We start from the raw sequence: 19,532 nt of genomic DNA on the forward strand, positions 1-19,532 counted from the left end.
GGACAGTTCAACTTCTGCTAGCAGTTGCATGCTCTGCTCAATCTGTGTCCGGGAAACTGTCAAATAACGTGTTTAAGTAAGGACTACTTGATATAACTTAGTGCCGATTTAAAATTGTATATTACCATTGATTATCCAACAAGACACTACATTTGGGCCCTCTATTTTCATTTGACAGTCAACCGACTAAATCTATACCATGACATGAGCTCCAATGATATGATACTGAAAACAAAATAGCCAAGCAAAACAATGTTGCTGGGAAAGAAATGTCATGCCTGTCTTTCCTTTTCAACACCTAAATGTCACCACTTTGGAGCCGATGTCTGTGCAGATTGGTTGTCTGGAAGTGAGTAGAAATATATACTGAACAAAAATCTAAACGCAACATTCAACAATTTCAATGATTTTTTCTGAGCTACAGGTCATATAGGGAAATCAGTCAATTGAAATAAATGAACTAGGCACAAATGTATGGAATTCACATGACTGGGCAGGGGCGCAGCCATGCATGGGATTGGGAGGGCAAAGGCCCACCCACTTGGGAGCTAGGCCAAGCCAAGAATTAGTTTCCCCCACAAAAGTACTTTATTACAGACAGAAACACTCCTCAGCCAACCAGCCAGCCCCCACCCCCCCACCAGGGCACCAGTGTAATGATCATGCTGCTTAATCAGCTTCTTGATATGCCACACCTGTCTGGTAGATGGATTATCTTGGCAAAGGATAAACGCTCACTAACAGGGATGTAAACAAATTTGTGTGCAAAATGAGATAAATACGCTTTTTGTGCGTATGGAACATTTCTGGGATCTTTTATTTCAGCTCATGAAACATAGGACCAACACTTCACATGTTGCGTTTATATAAATATATATATATATATATATATATATATATAATTAGACAAAATTGTGTTTGTCATCAATGATGTAGCCTTTATGCTACCATGTTTTATTCAGGACTAATCTTTTTATTTATTTAACTAGGCAAGTCAAGTTAAGAACAAATTCTTATTTACAATGACGGCCTAGGAACAGTGGGTTAACTGCCTTGTTCAGGGGCAGAACATTTCATAATCTATTCTGCACAGTGACATCTTTATTTTCTACTTATGGCCTCATGAAAAGTTTGAATCCAGTCATAGTGGCATGGCTAAAGTGAAACATGTGTCATGCTCAAGAGGAAATCAAAATGAACTCAACCTAAACTTACGCACAATAATAAACACACCAAAGATATCAATCAGGAACAGTTTCAGATACATCTTTATTGAATCCCCATCTCTGTATCAATTAGACAGAGATGACAGACTCAAAAACAGTGTACAAAAACAAGACATCTATAGAAAAGTATGCTTATATTGAAATATGTCCAAAGGTTTTATAACAAAACATGTAACTCAAATGTTTTTTAAAGTTCAACGATCTTGCAGAGTACAGAGATAAAATACCAAGGTAACATACATATACAAATGTACATCTTCTGTGTGTGCATGTTTTTATGCGTACAAAAGTGTCATTGCAAGTCAATCTGCGCATGATTTACCATTTAGAGAGAAAGGTCCTTTTTTTTATCTCGTGTTTCAAATCCACTGCCGTGCACAATCAGTATTGGGAAGGCACTTTGCAACAGACCAACAGAATAAGACAAGAAAACAGCAAAGGTAAGTATCCAAGCAATCAATCAATAAAAACATCTATAAATTGAAGTACCAAAACAGGTGAGATAAATAAAACAATACCACCAGATGATTTGATTAGCATGTACGGGCGATCCCAAGTGTTGCCACAACCACCAATTATATAAGAGCATATTTCTAAACAGCATCGTCTCTCACTTGTCCAATAAATAACACAAAACAGGCCTTTATAAACAGTTTTTACTCCATTCGCTGTGTGAAAAGCATCACTATTCAGTGGGGATATAAAAAGAGCTTAATATGACCTAAACAGACTGATTGATCAAAGCCATGGGTCGTATCACTAAACTGGCAGTGTGTACACTACCAGAGCCAGGTAACAGCACCGTGAACTAGACCTGGGTTCAAATAGTATTCGATTTAGCTTGCCTGGCACAATAGAAGAGTCCCAAAAGTGCAAACCAAAACATCAGTCACTCGAGCCAGACTCAAGCGAATGCTTTTCGAGTACTTTTTGAACCCAGGTCTACAGTGAACAGCGTAACCTCCGTCACCATCCACACCCTCAAAAAACATTTATATCCAGAACAGTACACAGCAGATCATGGGCGTGCACTGTGAGGAAAACCTTTCAAATCAAACAACCACCACCAAAACCTACACACCTCTTTCCATCATTGGCAAGGAAGGAAAAAAACATTTATATATATATATATATATATATACACACACACACACACGCAGGATCCCCATTAATTGACAAACTATTAAAATCAATCATTAGGTTTGATCACATATATATATACGCATTTCATATATATATATATATATGAAAGTTATATACACTCATTACAATCACAATATAACTATAAATAAACGCAGGAATGTACTGAAAGTAATAGAGCAAAATTATCTGAAACAAATTATAGACCAAAAGCCTTCTAGTTGATTACATTCTGAGGACAAAAGCACACATAACAGAGCACCAAACACACACACGCACGCAGGCAGGCACGCACACATTTCAGCATACATACTCTTTTTGTCGCTCCCTAGTAGGCCTCCCGTATCTAGCATAACTTAAGAGTAAAATCAGCACAGCACATTGACACCTCAAACGTTGATTTATTTTTAAAAAAAAATGTGCACAACGCGGTCAGGGCAATCAATAAGTTAATAAAATATATATTCTACATTTCTCACGATTTCTAATAGTCAAACCTGAACTTGGTCCCTGTTGAATATCCAGAACTGATTTCACAAGTATGTGACTAACAAATACATCGGTTCCTTAAAATGTCATAATAAGAGAATACAACCTTCTCAAACGTAACAGCCATACTGAGGCATAAGGTTATATTCTTGCCCTGCAGAAACTGGTAGATTTGACTGATTATATTCAGTTGAATGCATTCAGTCGTACAACTGACGAGGTATCCCCCTTTCCTTTATATTCAGAGTTGGACTAGATGTCCATCTGCAGCCTCTTCCCATCAGAGGCTCTGTCTGAAGTAAGGGGGAACCTTGGGTTAGGTGTCATTGCAGCTGTAAAAACCATGTAGATAACAAAGCATTTCAAAATGACCCAGTCAACATATGTACTAACCCATAGATTACCAATATGACTAGGACCTCAGGGTTTTTTCTGCATAGAAAAGTCTTGGCCGGGCCGCCTAAGTCCAAACAGTGAAAACGTTTTCAGTGTAAACGGCTAAAACCAGATATAACGTATGTTGAAAAGATAATGGACCTAGGCATATTTATTTTTCAAACAGATCCTCTTTGGATCTAAATGAAACAAAACTAGACAGTCAGGGAGAATATAAAATATTTGTAAAAAATTGTCATGGCATGGGGCCCCACATTGATTTTGTTTTAATGTTTGAGTCACTCAGCTAGCATAATAACGCGCATAAGCCATGGTAAAGTGTGTACAAACGCAGGAAATTCCCCCCCCCCAGCCCCATGATAAAATGTGTGGAACTGCAAGAAACTAGCTTGGTGAAACTGCAGGAAACTGTCTCCTCGGTGCCCAATCGGGCCTCTAAAATGTTTGGTCGGCGACTGTGCCATGGCCACGCCCACTGCCACATCCACCACCTAAGCCCCATTTTGATTGAGAAAAAACTCTGGACCAGACACAATAACAACAATAACAGCATTGACAAATATATGTTTCTTATATGTGCGTGTGTTTGGTAATGGATCATAAGCGGATGGTTATGTCATAAACAATACAAATACAATAAAAACAAAAACATGATAGACGTAGACTTCAAAGACAGACAGCAGATTCAAAAAAGCTTTTGAAGTTGCTTAATGTTTATATACATTTTATATATTGCTATGAAATGGAAGAAAACATTTATATTGATAGTAATAGCGAGGTCCATGACACAGAAAGGTAACAGAAGGTGATAAACAACAGTGAGAGATGATGCCATGAACAGCAAAGTAGTCTAAAGACAACGTCATTCCCTTCCATCTGATAGGCTGAACAGACCTAGGGGCAACGTTCCCTCATTTCCCCCACAAATCTAGGTTCACTTTCCCCCCCACCTTCCCTCAGACCTACGGGTCACTTCCCCCCTGGCTCCATCCCACTATGCCCTGCCTCAGAGTCCACCAGCGATGAGGCAAAGGCAGACTGGACAATCTGGAAGCCAAACGACTCCAGCAGAGACATGTTCTGTTGTGGAGAGAAGGGCGAGCCCAGCGAAGGACCCAGCTCCCCCAGACCTGACCCCGACCCTGCACTCTTCTGGACCCCATGATGATGCACTCTGTTCACGTGCTTGTTGAGGTAGGATTTTGTTCGGAAGGTCTGGGTGCACTCGCTGCAGGGGAACTTTTTCTCTGGAGAGTCCTGGCTGGTCTTGGCTTTAGCGCCACCTGGTGGCGACCCCTGCACAGCCCCAGTACCAGCAGAGGCTCCGTTGCAGGCGAATGGTGTCGGAGACCCAAGCTCCTCCCCCTCGGACTTATGCGGAGATTTCATCTCGTCGCCATTGGACAGCTCCCTGAAAGACGGCTCGTCTCCCTCAGATTCTGCCTGATGGGGGCATTTCCCAGCATTCTCTTGCCCGTCTGAGGTAAAGACAAAGGTGGAGAGGGACAGGGACGGGGGGAGGTGGGAGTTGGGAGAGTTGGTGGGGTGGGAGAGATGGTGGGTGGGGATGGGGAGAGTATAGAGTGGGTTGGGGAGAGGGGAAGGACACAGGGAGAGTCAGGAAGTAGGGGAAGGATAAGGGGAGAGAGAAAAAAATGAAAATTAGGCCATGTGCACAACACTAAATCTGGCTATTTAGACCTCCAGGCAGCACTGCTCTTCACCAACACCACCTGAAACATGAACAGGACAATTTAATGCTTTGTGTACTAACCATCTACTCCCATGTGTAGTATTCTTATAGTTTTGCTTTTAAGTAGAATTGTACTGCAATTCTTAGAAGACATGGTAGTCATTCATATCAAATCAAAGTTTATTGGTCACCTACATAGATTTGTAGATGTTACCGCAGCCAAATGCTTGTGTTTCTAGCTCCTACTGTGCCGTAATACCTAGCAATAATAATAAAATAAATATACACATAAATACAAAAAAACAAGTTATATCGGCTGAGCCATGGCTAGAATACACTATATACATATAAAGTGGGTAAAACAGTATGTAAACATTATTAAAAAGTGACCACGGTAGCAGTCTCTAAGGTGCAGGGTAGAGTACCGGATGGTAGCCGGCTAGAACACTGACTAAGGTTCAGGGCAGGGTACTGGGCGGAGGCCGGCTAGTGGCGACTGTTCAACAGTCTGATGGCCTGGAGATAAACAGCTTCTATCAGTCTCTCAGTCCCAGCTTTGATACACCTGTACGTTCTCCTCTTTCTAGATGGTAGCAGGATGAACAGGACGTGGCTCGGGTGGCTGAGGTCCTTGGTGATTATCTTGGCCTTCCTTAGACACCAGGTGCTTTAGATGTCCTGGAAGGCAGGCAGTGTGCCCCCGGTGATAAGTTGGGCTGACCGCACACACCACTGTCTAGAGAGCCCTGCAGTTGCGGACGGTGCAATTGCCGTACCAGGCGGTGATACAGCCCGACAGGATGCTTCAATGGTGCATCTGTATAAGTTTGTGAGGGTCTTAGGGGCTAAGCCGACTTTTATCAGCCTCCTGAGGTTGAAGAGGTGCTCTTACACCTTGTTCACCACGCTGTCTGTGTGAAGGGACCATTTTAGGTTGTCAGTGAAATGCACACCGGGGAACTTGAAGCTTTTGACTCTCTCCACTGCGGCCCCATCGATGTGTATGGGGGCGTGCTATCACTGCGGTCTCCTGTAGTCCACGATCAGCTCCTTCGTTTTGTTGACGCTGAGGGAGAGGTTATTTTCTTGGCACCACTCCGCCAGGGATCTCACCTACTCCCTTTAGGCTGTCTTATCATTGTTGGTAATCAGGCCTACCACTGTCATGTCGTCAGCAAACTTCATTGAGTTGGAGACTTGCATGGCCATGCAGTCATGGGTGAACAGGGAGTACAGGAGGGGGCGGAGCACTCACCCCTGTGGGGCCCCGTGTTGAGGATCAGGGTGGCAGAGGTGTTATTGCCTACTTTCACCACTTGGGGTCGGCTCGTCAGGAAGTCCAGGACTCAGTTGCACAGGGAGGGGTTCAGACCCAGGGCCCTGAGCTTAGTGATGAGCTTGGAGGGCACTATGGTGTTGAAAGCTGAGCTGTAGCCGATGAACAGCATTCTTACATAGGAATTTCTCTTGTCCAGGTGGGATAAGGCAATGGCGAATGCACTGTCCGTGGATCTGTTTGGGCAATATGTCAATTGTACTGGGTCTAAGGTGTTGTGTAAGGTGGAAGTGATATGGCCCTTAACTTGCCTCTCAAAGCACTTCATCATGAGACAGAAGTGAGTGCTATGGGCCGAAAGTCATTTAGTTCAGTTACCTTCGCTTTCTTGGGTACAGGAACAATAGACATCTTAAAGCAAGTGGGGACAACAGACTGGAATATGGAGAGATTGAATATGTCCGTAAAGACTCCAGCCAGCTGGTCTGCCCATGCTCTGTGGACGCGGCTTGGGGTTAAAGCGGCAATATGTAACTTTTTGGGCAACCCGACCAAATTCAAATAGAAATCTAAGGTATAGATCTGTCATTCACAATGACAGCAAGTCTAAAAAGCGGTAGATCGGTTCTATGTGCTCTATTTCTTGGCTTCCCGTTCTTAAGTTCTGTTTTTGCGTCTTTTACTTTTGGATTTGTACACCAGCTTCAAATCGGCTGAAAATACATTATTTTTGGTTATTGAAAAGATATGTCGCAGTGGTTTAGATAGTACAATGACTCTCTACACTACGCATTGCTTGTTTTGTCACAAACTGAAATTAGGCGAACAATTAGAATTTTTGCAACCAGGAAAAGGCGGATCGATTTCTGCATATTGCACATTTAACACGGTTAAAAGACTTACGTCGGCCATGGAGAATGAGAGCACACAGTCCTTGTGAGCGTTGGGGGCCCGCGTCTCAATGTTGTTTTCATCGAAGCGGGTAAAGAAAGTCTTTAGCTTAATCAGGGAACAAGGTGTCGACGACATGGCTGGTTTTCCCTTTATAATTCGTGATTGTCTGGAGTCTCTGCCACATATGTCTCGTGTCTGAGCTGTTGAATTGCGACTCCACTTTGTCCCTGTACTATCGTTTTGCCTCGTTTGCCTTACAGAGGTCGTAGCTGGTCTGTTTGTAGACGTTTATGTTCCCAGTCATCTTACCATGGTTAAATGCAGTGGTTCTGGATTTCAGTTTTGCGTGAATGCAGCCCTCTGCCCATAGTTTTTGGTTTGGATAAGTTCTATATCGTCACAGTGGGAACAACATCCTCTATGCACTCCATGATGAACTCAGTCACAGAGTCAGTGTATACGTCAATACTATTTTCAGAGACGACCCAGTACATTTCCCAGTCCACGTGATCAAAACAATCTTAAAGCATAGATTCCGATTGGTCAGACCAACGTTGAACAGTCCTTATCATGGGAGCTTTCTGTTTAAGTTTCTGCCTATAGGTGGGAAGGAGCAGAATGGAGGCGTGATCTGATTTGCCAAAGGAAGGGTGGAGGACGGCAGTCCCGGAAGGGAGAGTAGCAATGATCCAGGGTCTGTGTTGGGCATCTAGCATAGCAGATGTGTTGATAGAATTTCAGTAGCTTTTTCCTCAAATTTCCTTTATTAAATCCCGAACTACAATAAATGCAGCTCTTATGATATGCGGTTTCCAGTTTGCACATATTCGGAGAGAGAGCCATTATTCTCTGGAAGGAGCTCCTCAACCTGAGCTCGTCTACTTTATTTTCCAGGGACTGAACGTTAGCGAATAATATACTTATAGGAACAGAGGGCACATTTGTTCAGATTATGCGGTAAGCAGACATTCCGCAGTTTCATTCCTTTACCCAATAGATAATATGCTTTCATTGAGAGCAAAAAGTCTGTTTCTTCCTTGTGAGTTTCAGGCAAAAAAAACGCAATTCTACACAACTGCTTTTTTGGCATTTCCTTACCCTTAAGATTTTCACCTGGAAACAAGTGTTTATTGGTAGCAAGCCATGGCAGATTATTTTAGCTCTGATTGAACACTGTACAATATCAGCCCAGAATATCTGATATGAAAAAGGCCAGGTTTAGGCAATTTTGATGGGGGTGGGAGCAACAAAAAAAATGAACTCATTATGAGGGAGCAGCAGTGGCTCGCAGGTCTGCGTATCCACATCCATACCCACACATGCAGTCATGTGTGGGAGGCCCTAAGTGAAATGTTGTTTCCCTCCCCCACCTTGCGAGCAAAACATTTTAGCATCCCCCTCTTGACAGTGGAGAGAAACAAATTACGTTTTAGAGTTCATTTCCTGCAATTCTACACATTTTTGCCATGGGGCGTAGAGAAAATGCAGCAGTTTTAAAGCAATTTGCTGCATTCTACACATTTTGCCATGGGGCGGAGAGAAGATTTTTCAATTTTGTAACAGATTTAATGTAATTCTACTCATTTTGCCATGGGGCAGATAAATAAATTACCAGTTTTACTGTGGATTTCCTGCAGTTCTACACATTGCCATAGGGTGGAGTGAAATGTTTGCATTTTTTTTATATGATATCTGAGAGACTAAAAAAAATATATATATATGGGGCATCCCCGGTCGGTAATTCGACCATGATTACTTCAAGTTTAGATCGCTGGCTAGAGTAACTTACCAATCCAAAAAATGTTTGCTGACATGGGTTAATTGAGTGACTGTCAGTGACTGACATAAGAGAAACTGCTGATGCAAAACCAAATTTTGAAATTGTACCGTGTGTTTTCAATTATTCTAACTCAACAGAAAGTTGAGTCCCCGAGTGAGTTCCTAAAAAAAGGGCCTACAAAAGTGGGGCCCACCAGTTGCCCATCCCTGAAATAGTCTATTGTATCAGTTTCTTTCACGATACCAAAACCACATCGGAACTACTCCTGCGACATCTCATGTCTCCACATCCGCTAACTTCTAGCGCTTATTTCCAGGAAACCTTTTGCTCATGCATCCCGTCAACCAAATTTCCTTGACTCTTTATACCCATGCAGCCATAGAGGTTGGAATCTCCTCATCCAACCAACCCTTTACAGTGGAACCCTTGTTACCCGTCCAATCAGTGGGCCTTGTTAGTGCCCAGGCCCGGCCCAGCCCCCACCCTCCGGCTGGCCCGTACTGACCTGGCAGAGGCCCGTGGAGGGGTTGGAACCCAGGCGGGCCGGCAGAGCATTCCCAGAAATACGGAGCCCCCCCAGGCCCTGGTTTCCCCAGTAGCAGCTCGGGCTGCAGGCCCAGGAAGGGGGGGCCGGGCTGGGGGAGAAAGCAGTGACCCTCTGCCTCTTGAAAGGTGACCAGCAGCCGGCGACTGGCGCACAGGTCTACACCACCGACAGACAAACACCAGGCCACCAACAGAAAGTAGAGTGGGGACAGCAGAGACAACAGACAAGGCCAGAGGAAACCATACAGTCAACGTAGTCCGAATGTTATCCAGACCTTACTAAGTCTTGCACTTAGTAGTTTTACTTTGTCCAGTGAATGAAACTTTTTCCTGTATTACTTGCCAAGCCAGCAGACTTGAGTGTTTGCAATGGTATTTATTCTCTGTAAAATACATTTTTCCTTTAGGAAGTTTACAGCTATTCTTTATGCTATTTGTTTCTATTTCCTTTATAAAATATGTTTTATCTTCATGAAGCATTTTTCTATTCTTCAATCCATACTCTTATCAGCTCCTCCAGCTCGCTTTAACCCTACTACTCACTCCTAGAGCCTCGAACAGGGTTCTGTCTGCAGCACAGGCCCCTCATCTCATGCCAATCAGGCCAAAACAGTTGACCAATGGTGCTGAATGAAGATGCTATGAAATCTGTCATGATCAGAGTCACACTACAATGGCACATCCAAGGCAGTGGCATTCTACAGTTCTTTACTCTAAATAAAAGCAGTTGGTCAATAGATTTTGAATTCTGGCATTCTGCCACATTATTTCATCGATTTTAGATTGGAGATAGGTGATCACTAGGAAGCCCATTTCTACAACCAGAAAACAGGTTTTTGCACAGCATCTAAACTTCTCTCCACACTGCTTTGGCTCTCTCTCGGAGTCGGACGTACTGTACAGCCAAATCCATAGGCTGCTGCTGGTTGCAATGGCAATAATATAGTTGAAAAAAGCTCCATTGAATCCAGAGGAACATTGCACAGTATGACTCAATAGACATGCAACAACATTAGTGCATTGTTTGACCAATGGCCACAAGGCGATGGAGATGACAGCAAGCGACAAACAGCGTTTTCAGACAGAGTTCACATTGCCATGCTGAACAGGGACAGATGGGTGTGGCACTAAGGCTATTGGGCTTAACAGTCTATATGTCTGAGCCTTGACTTGGAAAATGGGGTGGCATACATACACTTCTTTGTTGTAGATACTGCAGTGTCCAAAAATGTACCACTGGGTGGCAGTGACCCATTCAAAAAAGACACCAAAGGCTACAATTTAAAATGTTCCTTTCACCTTGATTAAGTCATCCTTTTACTTCAAGAAATAGGCCTATACAAATTCTAACTTATTGAGCAAAGTTATCCTTATTAAAAGATTAATTCACATAATCTATGTTTAGTAAAAATCTAAACGTGAAGTTCCCCATTCTACTTCTCACTTTCCTTATCCTCTCTTCGCCATAAAGCCATGCAGAAGAGCACCCTATTTAAAATGTTTGCGTTGTGCTCACCATCGTTGAGACACAGCATACAGGCTGGGTGTCATGTTTTGGCTGATAAATGTACTAAAATGTGAATACAATTTAAATTTCAACTTTCTCAAATGGAACCACAAAGATGGAAATCAGACAATGTCGGATTGAGTGGGAACATACACTGTTTTAAATTAAACTGTCAATATTCCATAGGAAACCTATTGAACTAGAAATATGCATAATAGAATAGACAATCAAATTGGTATATGACGGTGGGTGGACCAGCCGCCATCATTCTGTAGTAATCGGAAGTTAATGTTTCAATGGTGTTCCAGCTAAATTGCAGTGGTCTGAAGGGATAGGTCCATTCTATGAATTATATTTCTATGATTGAAATGACACCCACCCTGTATTCAAGAGTATGCGGTGTCTCAACCGATGACGGGCACAACAAACACCTCAGGTGATGTAAAATAGGGTCTAAGCTTGAGGTCTTCATGGGTCAACCTGAACCGGATACCCGAGAGGGTCCAGGTCCAAAATTCTAACTATTCCCTTGGGTCCAGGTCGGGTCCTGTTTCATTGTCATTGGGTCTATATAACTACAGGTGATAGACCAGAGAGGACCTGACCACAGCTCTGCATAGCCTATAGCACACCGATGAGCAACTTTTGTAGGGCCGAGGATCAATTCCCCCCCCCCCCAAAAGATAAAGATATATACACACAACACACACACACATATATATAGTACATATATACAGTACCAGTCAAAAGTATGGACACGTCTACTCATTCAAGGGTTTTTCTTTATTTTTACCATTTTCTACATTGTAGAATAATAGTGAATACGTCAAAACTATGAAATAACACAAAGAATCATGTAGTACTCAAAAAAGTGCTAAACATACCAAAATATATTTTAGCTTGACCGCAGAGTGAAGGAAAAGCAGACTCTTGGCAAGTGCTCAGCATATGTGGGAACTCCTTCAAGACTGTTGGAAAATAATTCCTCATAAAGCTGGTTGAGAAAATGCCAAGAGTGTGCAAAACTGTGGCTCCTTTGAAGAATCTCAAATATAATTTATTTATTTATTTGTTTAACACTTTTGGTTACTACATGATTCCATACGTGTTATTTCAGTGTCTTGACTATTATTCTACAATGTAGAAAAAAGTAAAAATTAAGAAAAACCGTGAAAAGAGAATGTGTGTCCAAACTTTTGACTGGTACTGTGTATGTATGTATGTATGTATGTATGTATGTATATATATCTTGGAGGGAGGAACTCAGTCGGGATCTTACAGTTGAGAGTTAGAATAGTAGAATACATAAGGTGCAACGTGGAGTAATCATGGTCGAATTACCGCCCGGGGGATCCCCATTGATTTTGTTAGTCACCCTCACTCAGATATCATATTAAAAACTGCTAACATTTATCTTACCCTATGGCAAAATGTGTAGAATTGCAGAAAATTAGCTATGAACTTCAATTTTTTATATTTTTTTGTCCCATGGCAAAATAAGTAGAATTGCATGAAATTAGATAAAATAAATGCTAAATCGTCTCTCCACCTCATGGGTAAATGTAGATTTACAGCAAACTTTGTTTAAAACTGCAACATTTTCTCTGCGCCCCATAGAACATTCTGTAGAATTTCAGGAAACTAACTCTAAAACTTCAATTTTCTCTCCGCTTTCAAGAGGCTAGGGCCAGCTCTGTGTAGGCATGGATGTGGTTATGCTGACCTGCGAGCCACTGTGACCCCTAATGATATTTGCAGATTTGTTTTGTGGCCACCACCCCCATTAAAGTTGCCCATCCATTCTATAGCATATTTATTTTATGCTAATAAGGTGAATGCATTAACTTATAGAAGGCCTAGCCAACATATAAAGACCTATTAGTTAACTGGAAGAGCAACTTGGCTGATAAACATACTTTTTTTGTCACTCGGGTCTAGTCTAAATCCAAACCCGTTAGGGTACGGGTAGAGTCTAGGTCTGGCTGTGTTCAGGTCCATTCGTGTTCGAGTCTGATTGTTCTCGGGTCTGGGTCCAACTTTTTGGAACAAAGAAGACCTCTAGCCTAAGTTACAACATATGTTTACGCCTTTGAGATAATTGACAATAATAAAAAAAAATGGCACAAACAGTTTAACAACCCTGTTAGTACACTTTCAAATCATATCAAACTCAACCGTTTATCTTTTTCAATGATGAAGACATGGTTGTCCACTATGGGCTAACATGTTTTGAAGGTTTCGTTCAAATCAAATGGGGTGCAGTCAATAAGTGCATTAATACAGAACAACCCTATACACAAAATCAGCCAGGACAGCAATATCAGCCAGCTTGTAAGTATGGCGCTTCTTCTGAAGACAGTGTCCCTACCGTTAGCTGATGGAGGCGCAGAGAGCGGATAGATCCTTTGGTGTTAGCATTACTGCATAGGCAAGCATGCCTATATATTTTATGTGCGTATGTGTTTGTGTATGCTTGTGTTTTTGGTCAGGCTTTAAAAAGACAGATAGAGCATGTTTTCCCCACAAGCAGCAGCAGAGCAGATTATGACCAATACAAAGCAATAAAGAGACATATGCTGGGGGGGGCAAGGTGGAGCGGAGCAGGGTGGGCGGCCGCTTGCCTTCCACTGCGCACTGGCGTCCCGTGTGGTAGGGGGTGCCGCCGTGGTTCTGCGGCTCGGGGAAGGCACCGTGTGCTGGGGCGGTAGCGGGGAGCAATGGCGAGCCGTGGTGCGTTTTTACGTGCACCTTAAGGTAGGATGCAGTGGAGAAACCTGGAGACCAGGAGAAGAACACAGAACAAAAGGGCAGTGGCACTACACATCCAGCTGGGAGAGAATGGATGCTCCCTGTTGTCATGTACCCAAAGATGACTGTTGGACTACAACAAAAACTTGTTCCCACGTCCACCTTTCGTGAAACTGTTTTATATTTTCATGCAGACAAGCATAAGAGCTGGTACCAGGGATAATATGATTTTGTTGAACTGAGCTGAGGTTTTAGATGATGTAACAACCCCTCAAAAAGAAATATGAAGCGCATCTAACTTCAAAAGGCAAGGGAGAATGTGAACCTGCAAAAGGAAGGGTAACCTCAAGCAAGAGTCAAAAAATATACAACCACTTCTCTCTTATCTAAGCTATTAGGCTTACCACAAGAATGACACCATCTCTAGCCAGGTAAATCAAGACAAACGAAGCAAGGTAAATCAAGACAAAAGAAGCCCAATATAGTATGTTGGGGCAAAATCTCAGACCCTAAACTGCACGGGGGGGGGGGGCAGAAATAATCTATAGTAGTACACACAATCAGGTAAGCCAGACAAGTCTTGAAACCTGAACATATGAAATCAAGCCTCTCTCAAATAAAACAATGGCACTGTTCGCTAGGAGCAGCTGACGGCTCCATTTTGGACAAAACATTAACCATCAATTACTTTATTACATTAATGAGACCTGTGTTGCATTAACGTACCGACAGTACAAGAGAGTAAATTGGAATGGCAGCAAGAGAATGTTCAGAGGACACCAACAAACAAGAAGCTACCATGGTGGCTGCCAGCCCATGACTGATGCACTAGCATTGTGCAGTGGGTCTGAGATTATTGACACCCTTTGATAAAGATCAGGAAAAATTACTGCATAAAATAAATAATTTAAATTACTGAGCTATATTGTATGTGCCAAAAAAAAAGGGAAATTATATTATTTTATACATTCAATTGCTCGAAGAGAACCCCATACCTACTGTAAAATATGGTGGTGGAGCTTTCATGTTAATGGGATATATTGCTTCCACTGGTCCTGGGGCCCTTGTTAAGGTCAACGGGATCATGAACTTTACCCAGTACCAGGACATTTTAGCCAAAAACCTGGTTGTCTCTGGCAGGAGGCTGAAACTTGGCCGCAAGTGGATCATATGAAAATCCACAAAGAAAATTGTTAATTGGCCACAAAATATGCATTTTACAATGGTCATCTCAAGTCTATGGATGTGAAACCCATTGAAAACCTGTGGTTTGAATTAAAGAGGGCAGTCCATAAGTGCAGATGAAGGATACCAAGGATCTGGAAGGATTCTGTATGGAGGAATGGTCTAAGACCCCTCCCAATGTGTTCTCCAACTCATAAAACATTTTAGAAAAAGGCTGAGGTGAGGTTTTGAAAACAGGGGTGTCAATTTTTACACCTACCTTTTTGAGAAAAAAAACATATTACTTGTTAAACAAAATCTCTTTCTTTCAGCAATTGTTTTAGTATAAAATAATTTCCCATTTTTTTGGAGCATACAATATAGCTCCGTTTTTGAACTATTTATTTTATATGGTCATTTTTGCTTATCTTTATCAAAAGTGTAAATTATTTCAGACCCCACTGTATGTACTACCTAGGTCACACATGTAGAAAGCAACCCAAATTCTTTGCACCAGCTGAGGTAGTTACTACATTATTAGATTTGAATAGCAAAAATATTGGTAGATCATCATTGTGGCAAGATGGAAATACCATTCTGGAAGAGAGGCAGGTTAACAAGAAAAAAAACATACAAATCTAAGAAACAAGAATGCAGTCATAGAACAGAAGCTGCCATCCTGATTCTCCTGACAGGTATGAGGAGATGCTGCTGCACACTAGGCCTTGAGGTTACCTTTGTTGCATATGCTACAGTAGTTGTGAGGTCCTTCACTGTGTTTCTTGAGGTGGTCGGTCATGTACGCTGCCCGGAGGTACTTCCCACATACCTGGCACGGGATCTTGTCCTCGTGGCAAGCCAGGTGGGACCGCAGACGATCTCTCGTAGCAAAGGAGGCATTACAAATCTGAAGAGGAGGAAAATACAGGTAAAGAGCATGCCCTCATAAGTTACGTACAGAAACAGTATTCAACAAGAATGAGTAAGTTTACATGCAACCAAATAATTCCATATTTAACTGATTATGGCAGTAGGCCGAATATGGCAATAGTCAAACACTTTACTCTGCTTATTTTAAAGATGCACGATGCAAAAATAGCTCTGCCATTTCCTGGTTGCCAAAATTCAGTCCTTGTTTTTAGTTTATGTGACAAAACATGCAAGTACTGTGTAGAGAGTCATGGTAGTATCTAAACCACTGTGAAATATATTTTCCATAAACCAAAATATAGTACTTTCAGCGTAGAAAACCGAAAGTAAAAGATGAAAAACACTAAACTTAAGAACGGGAAACATAGAAATAGCTTTTATGGATCTGTAAGCTTGCCGACGAATATGAAGCGAGGGCCAGCTAACGAGGGCATACAGGTTGCAGTGGTGGGTAGTATATGGGGCTTTGGTGACAAAACGGATGGCACTATGATAGACTACATCCAATTTGCTGAGTAGAGTGTTGGAGGCTATTTTGTAAATTATGTTGATTAAGGCAGCCCCCCGCACCTATCTGATTCAGAGGGGTTGGGTTAAATGCGGAAGACCCATTTCAGTTGAAGGCATTCAGTTGTACAACTGACTAGGTACCCCCTTTCCCTAGTCAAGTGAGTAAAACAAAACTGAATGTAAGCAACTTAAAAAAAGTTCACATAAAAACTTTGTATGTCTCAACTCAGAATCAAATAGTATTGGCAAAAAGAACATGGTACATTGGTAGAATGTTTATTTGAGTGGCGATTTTCACCATTTATTTCAGTCCCATCAGGTAGCCTGATTTCAGATGAGTCCATGTAAACTGGATTATTAGAGAAATCGTTCATTTTGCAAAGCACGTAAACGTTTTAAACAAACTATTATATTTGTTTGGATTGTCATTGAGTAACCATATTCAAATGACAATTCAATCATTAAAACAAGTAAGTACCACACTGACCGATTTGAAGTGTTGTTCATTCATTGTGACAAATATTGCATCCACATCAACTCTCCTAAGAGAATCCAGTTGTTACCATTGTCTCACCTGACACTTATGGGGTCTCTCTGTTGTGTGAACCTGCTTGATGTGTCCATTCAGATGGTCTGGCCTGAATAAAACAAACATAGGCATGTTGAGACAGATGCAGACAGTACAAGAATGGTTCTGAGTAAGAAGACCATTTGTTTATATTTTCCCTCAACACAGAATGTTTAGAATAGGGAATGCCCCTGGAAGTCGTGATGGTAATGTAGGTCTACCATAATAACTGTCCATAGCTCACCTTGAAAACCCCTTTCCACAGCTTTGACAGACGTAAGGTTTGCCCACAGATCCATCGTGTGACCGCACATGGTATGACATCCTATCCTTCCGCTTGAATCGCAGGCCACAGACATGGCAAGCATATGGCTTTTCCCCGGAATGAGACAATTTGTGTCGGTTCAGGTGGTAGACATCCCGGAACACCTTTCCACAAATGTCACAGCCAACGTGACGTCTCGTCCTCTCTCGTTTACGGCTGATATCTACTGTTCCATGCAAGGGCATGCCATTCTCCAACAGACCGGGCTGACCAGAGTGCGTTATCAAGGTAGGGCCGCCTCCGCTACTCGCGCCATGGCTGGACGCTCCATGCTGCGCTTCGTGATTTCTCAACCGCACAGCCTCTGTAAATGCTTTGCCACATATTCCACAAGGAAATAGCTGCTCAATGTCTTTAACGTCAGAGGTGCTGTGGTTATAATGTATATGCTCTATGGCTGTCGCTTTCTTTGGTCGCCCCCTGCCTCTCTTAGAACCCGGAGATCCCTCTTCTTGGAACGGGTTGCCCGTCTTCTCTGATGGAGACACGGGCTGCAGGACTGGAATAGCGGACTGGGAGCTGCTATCCGACACGACAGTGTCATTGGCATGACTTCCGTCCACATTATGTGTGTGCCCATTGTTGCTATTTTCCAACAAGCCATTCCCATTTGACATGTCTACGGCTAATTTGAAACCCAATTCAGAGCCCCCCGTGGCACGGAACAAACTGACGTCACCTCCTCGAGAGGGTGGTACAAGGATTTGTACATTGGACTGTTTGATTACTTCTTGGCATATCTCGATGACAGAACGCATTAACAGAAACTTAGCAGCTGTCATCAACTCGGGGAAACATTCCAATCGTACCACAATCCTAGAGGTGTAGACAAAGTCCAAAATGTCTTTAAAAACTTTGGGGCTTATCGTATGCATCTCGAGTTCTTTTGCCTCCCCGTCGCCCTCCGTTTGACAACCAAAAACGGACTCGAAGTACTCGCTGCACGCCGCCAGTACCGCCTTGTGGGCAGGGAAGCTCTCTTCGCCAACGCGCAAGATCACATCGCAAAACCTGCCTCCATCTTTCCTCTGAATGTTGAGGTTGTGTAGCATCTCCGCGCTATGATTGCTCACCTGATAGGTGTATGAAGAATTCCACGACTGCTCCGCTATTCTCTCCATGCCGAATTCATTCAACATCAATTTAGGTTTGCGACTAGGGGTGGCGAAACAAATAGTGTATAAAGCTCAATAGTCGGGGTAAATTAAATAAAAAACACGACGACCACCCTTCCCTCTGTTCAGCATCTAAAATGTTAGCAGGGAAAAATGGCAGCCCCCCAGCTTCCTGTGAACTTTAACCTTTTCCGTTTCAAACTGGGGGGGGGGGTTATCGTTCGATATTTTCGCGTCGCTTTTAGATACTCGACAAAGTATGCGTTTCTCATGTAAAAGGTATTCTTCTGATAGTACAGCCATTTAGGCTACAAGAGGTGTTGGGTTGAAGTTGTCAAGTACATTCATAATATTCCTCTTCCTGGTTTCTCCTTTCATCTTTTTTTTCCTCCAACAAGCCCCCTCCCCCCAGCGCCGCTGAGAAAAGGCTGACCGTCTAGCTTTCAGAACAAAAAGGGTGCGACCGTGCGCATGTTAGAATAAAAAACCTTGATAAAGTTGAACTATACAGGCGACTCCAACCATAACTTTGATGCGGCAATATTTATGACCCATCCAATTCTGACACTAAACATTAGTCTATAACACATGTGTTTGGCTTGCTGCCATTCACACATTGCAGATGCCTTTGGAGAATTGCCCAATTTAAAGGCGCTACTCGCATATGCAAATAGCCAGCTCATGGCAGTAAGGCAAAGAAATTGAGAACCGAAACTCAATTTGAAATGTAAAATTCCATGTTTATCGTCAGTTGCCACCCCAAAAACAGAAAGGTAAACAAACCATGACATTCAGTAAGATTGGGACCCCCCTACAAAAAGACAAGTCTGCTTCCCTTAAACTGTCCAGTGGGTCCAATGAAATATGACCTATAATTAATTACGAGTGATCATTTAAATGTGGAATGAAAACTTACGGAGCTTGTGTGTTGGAATGATGTGGGCATACCATAACAGAATGGTGAGTGTGTACCTGTGATAATATTCACCCAAGTAAACCTGATTGGCAAGCTCAGCCAATGACATGTTCTAAGAATAAATGGCAAGCATTTTTTTTAAACAGGCAGATGTTTTTCCTCCAACTTATGCTTGGCCCACAAATGAGTATACTGTAGGATGAGTCAACATTTGGGTATGCGTTAACAGAATATGCATGTAAGTGAGATTATCATTGCCTGATTTAGTTATTGTGACATTGTATCGGTCTTAGCCGCTCATTGTTCCAA

The 19,532-nt window shown here is 42.4% G+C and overlaps 1 protein-coding gene across 2 annotated transcripts; it reads right to left on the reverse strand.

Annotated features, from left to right (window-relative positions):
* Positions 1–1,250: 1,250 nt before the first annotated feature.
* On the reverse strand, positions 1,251–18,698 carry LOC106565352 (POZ (BTB) and AT hook-containing zinc finger 1). Of its 2 annotated transcripts, none has more exons than XM_014132358.2 (4): positions 17,112–18,691; positions 16,874–16,937; positions 15,595–15,766; positions 1,251–4,729 (listed from the first exon to the last, which is right to left on the reverse strand). In XM_014132358.2, exons 1-4 carry the CDS (start codon positions 18,329–18,331, stop codon positions 4,221–4,223), a joined length of 1,965 nt encoding a protein of 654 aa, XP_013987833.1. In that variant the 5' UTR covers positions 18,332–18,691; the 3' UTR covers positions 1,251–4,220. The 2 variants fall into 2 exon arrangements, with proteins under 2 accessions (XP_013987833.1, XP_045547508.1); XM_045691552.1 differs by lacking the exon at positions 1,251–4,729 and adding an exon at positions 12,118–13,721 and having other exon boundaries at positions 17,112–18,698.
* Positions 18,699–19,532: the final 834 nt, after the last annotated feature.

This window comes from Salmo salar, chromosome ssa12, assembly GCF_905237065.1.
Source record: "Salmo salar chromosome ssa12, Ssal_v3.1, whole genome shotgun sequence".
In the NCBI taxonomy this organism is placed as follows: Eukaryota; Metazoa; Chordata; class Actinopteri; order Salmoniformes; family Salmonidae; genus Salmo; species Salmo salar.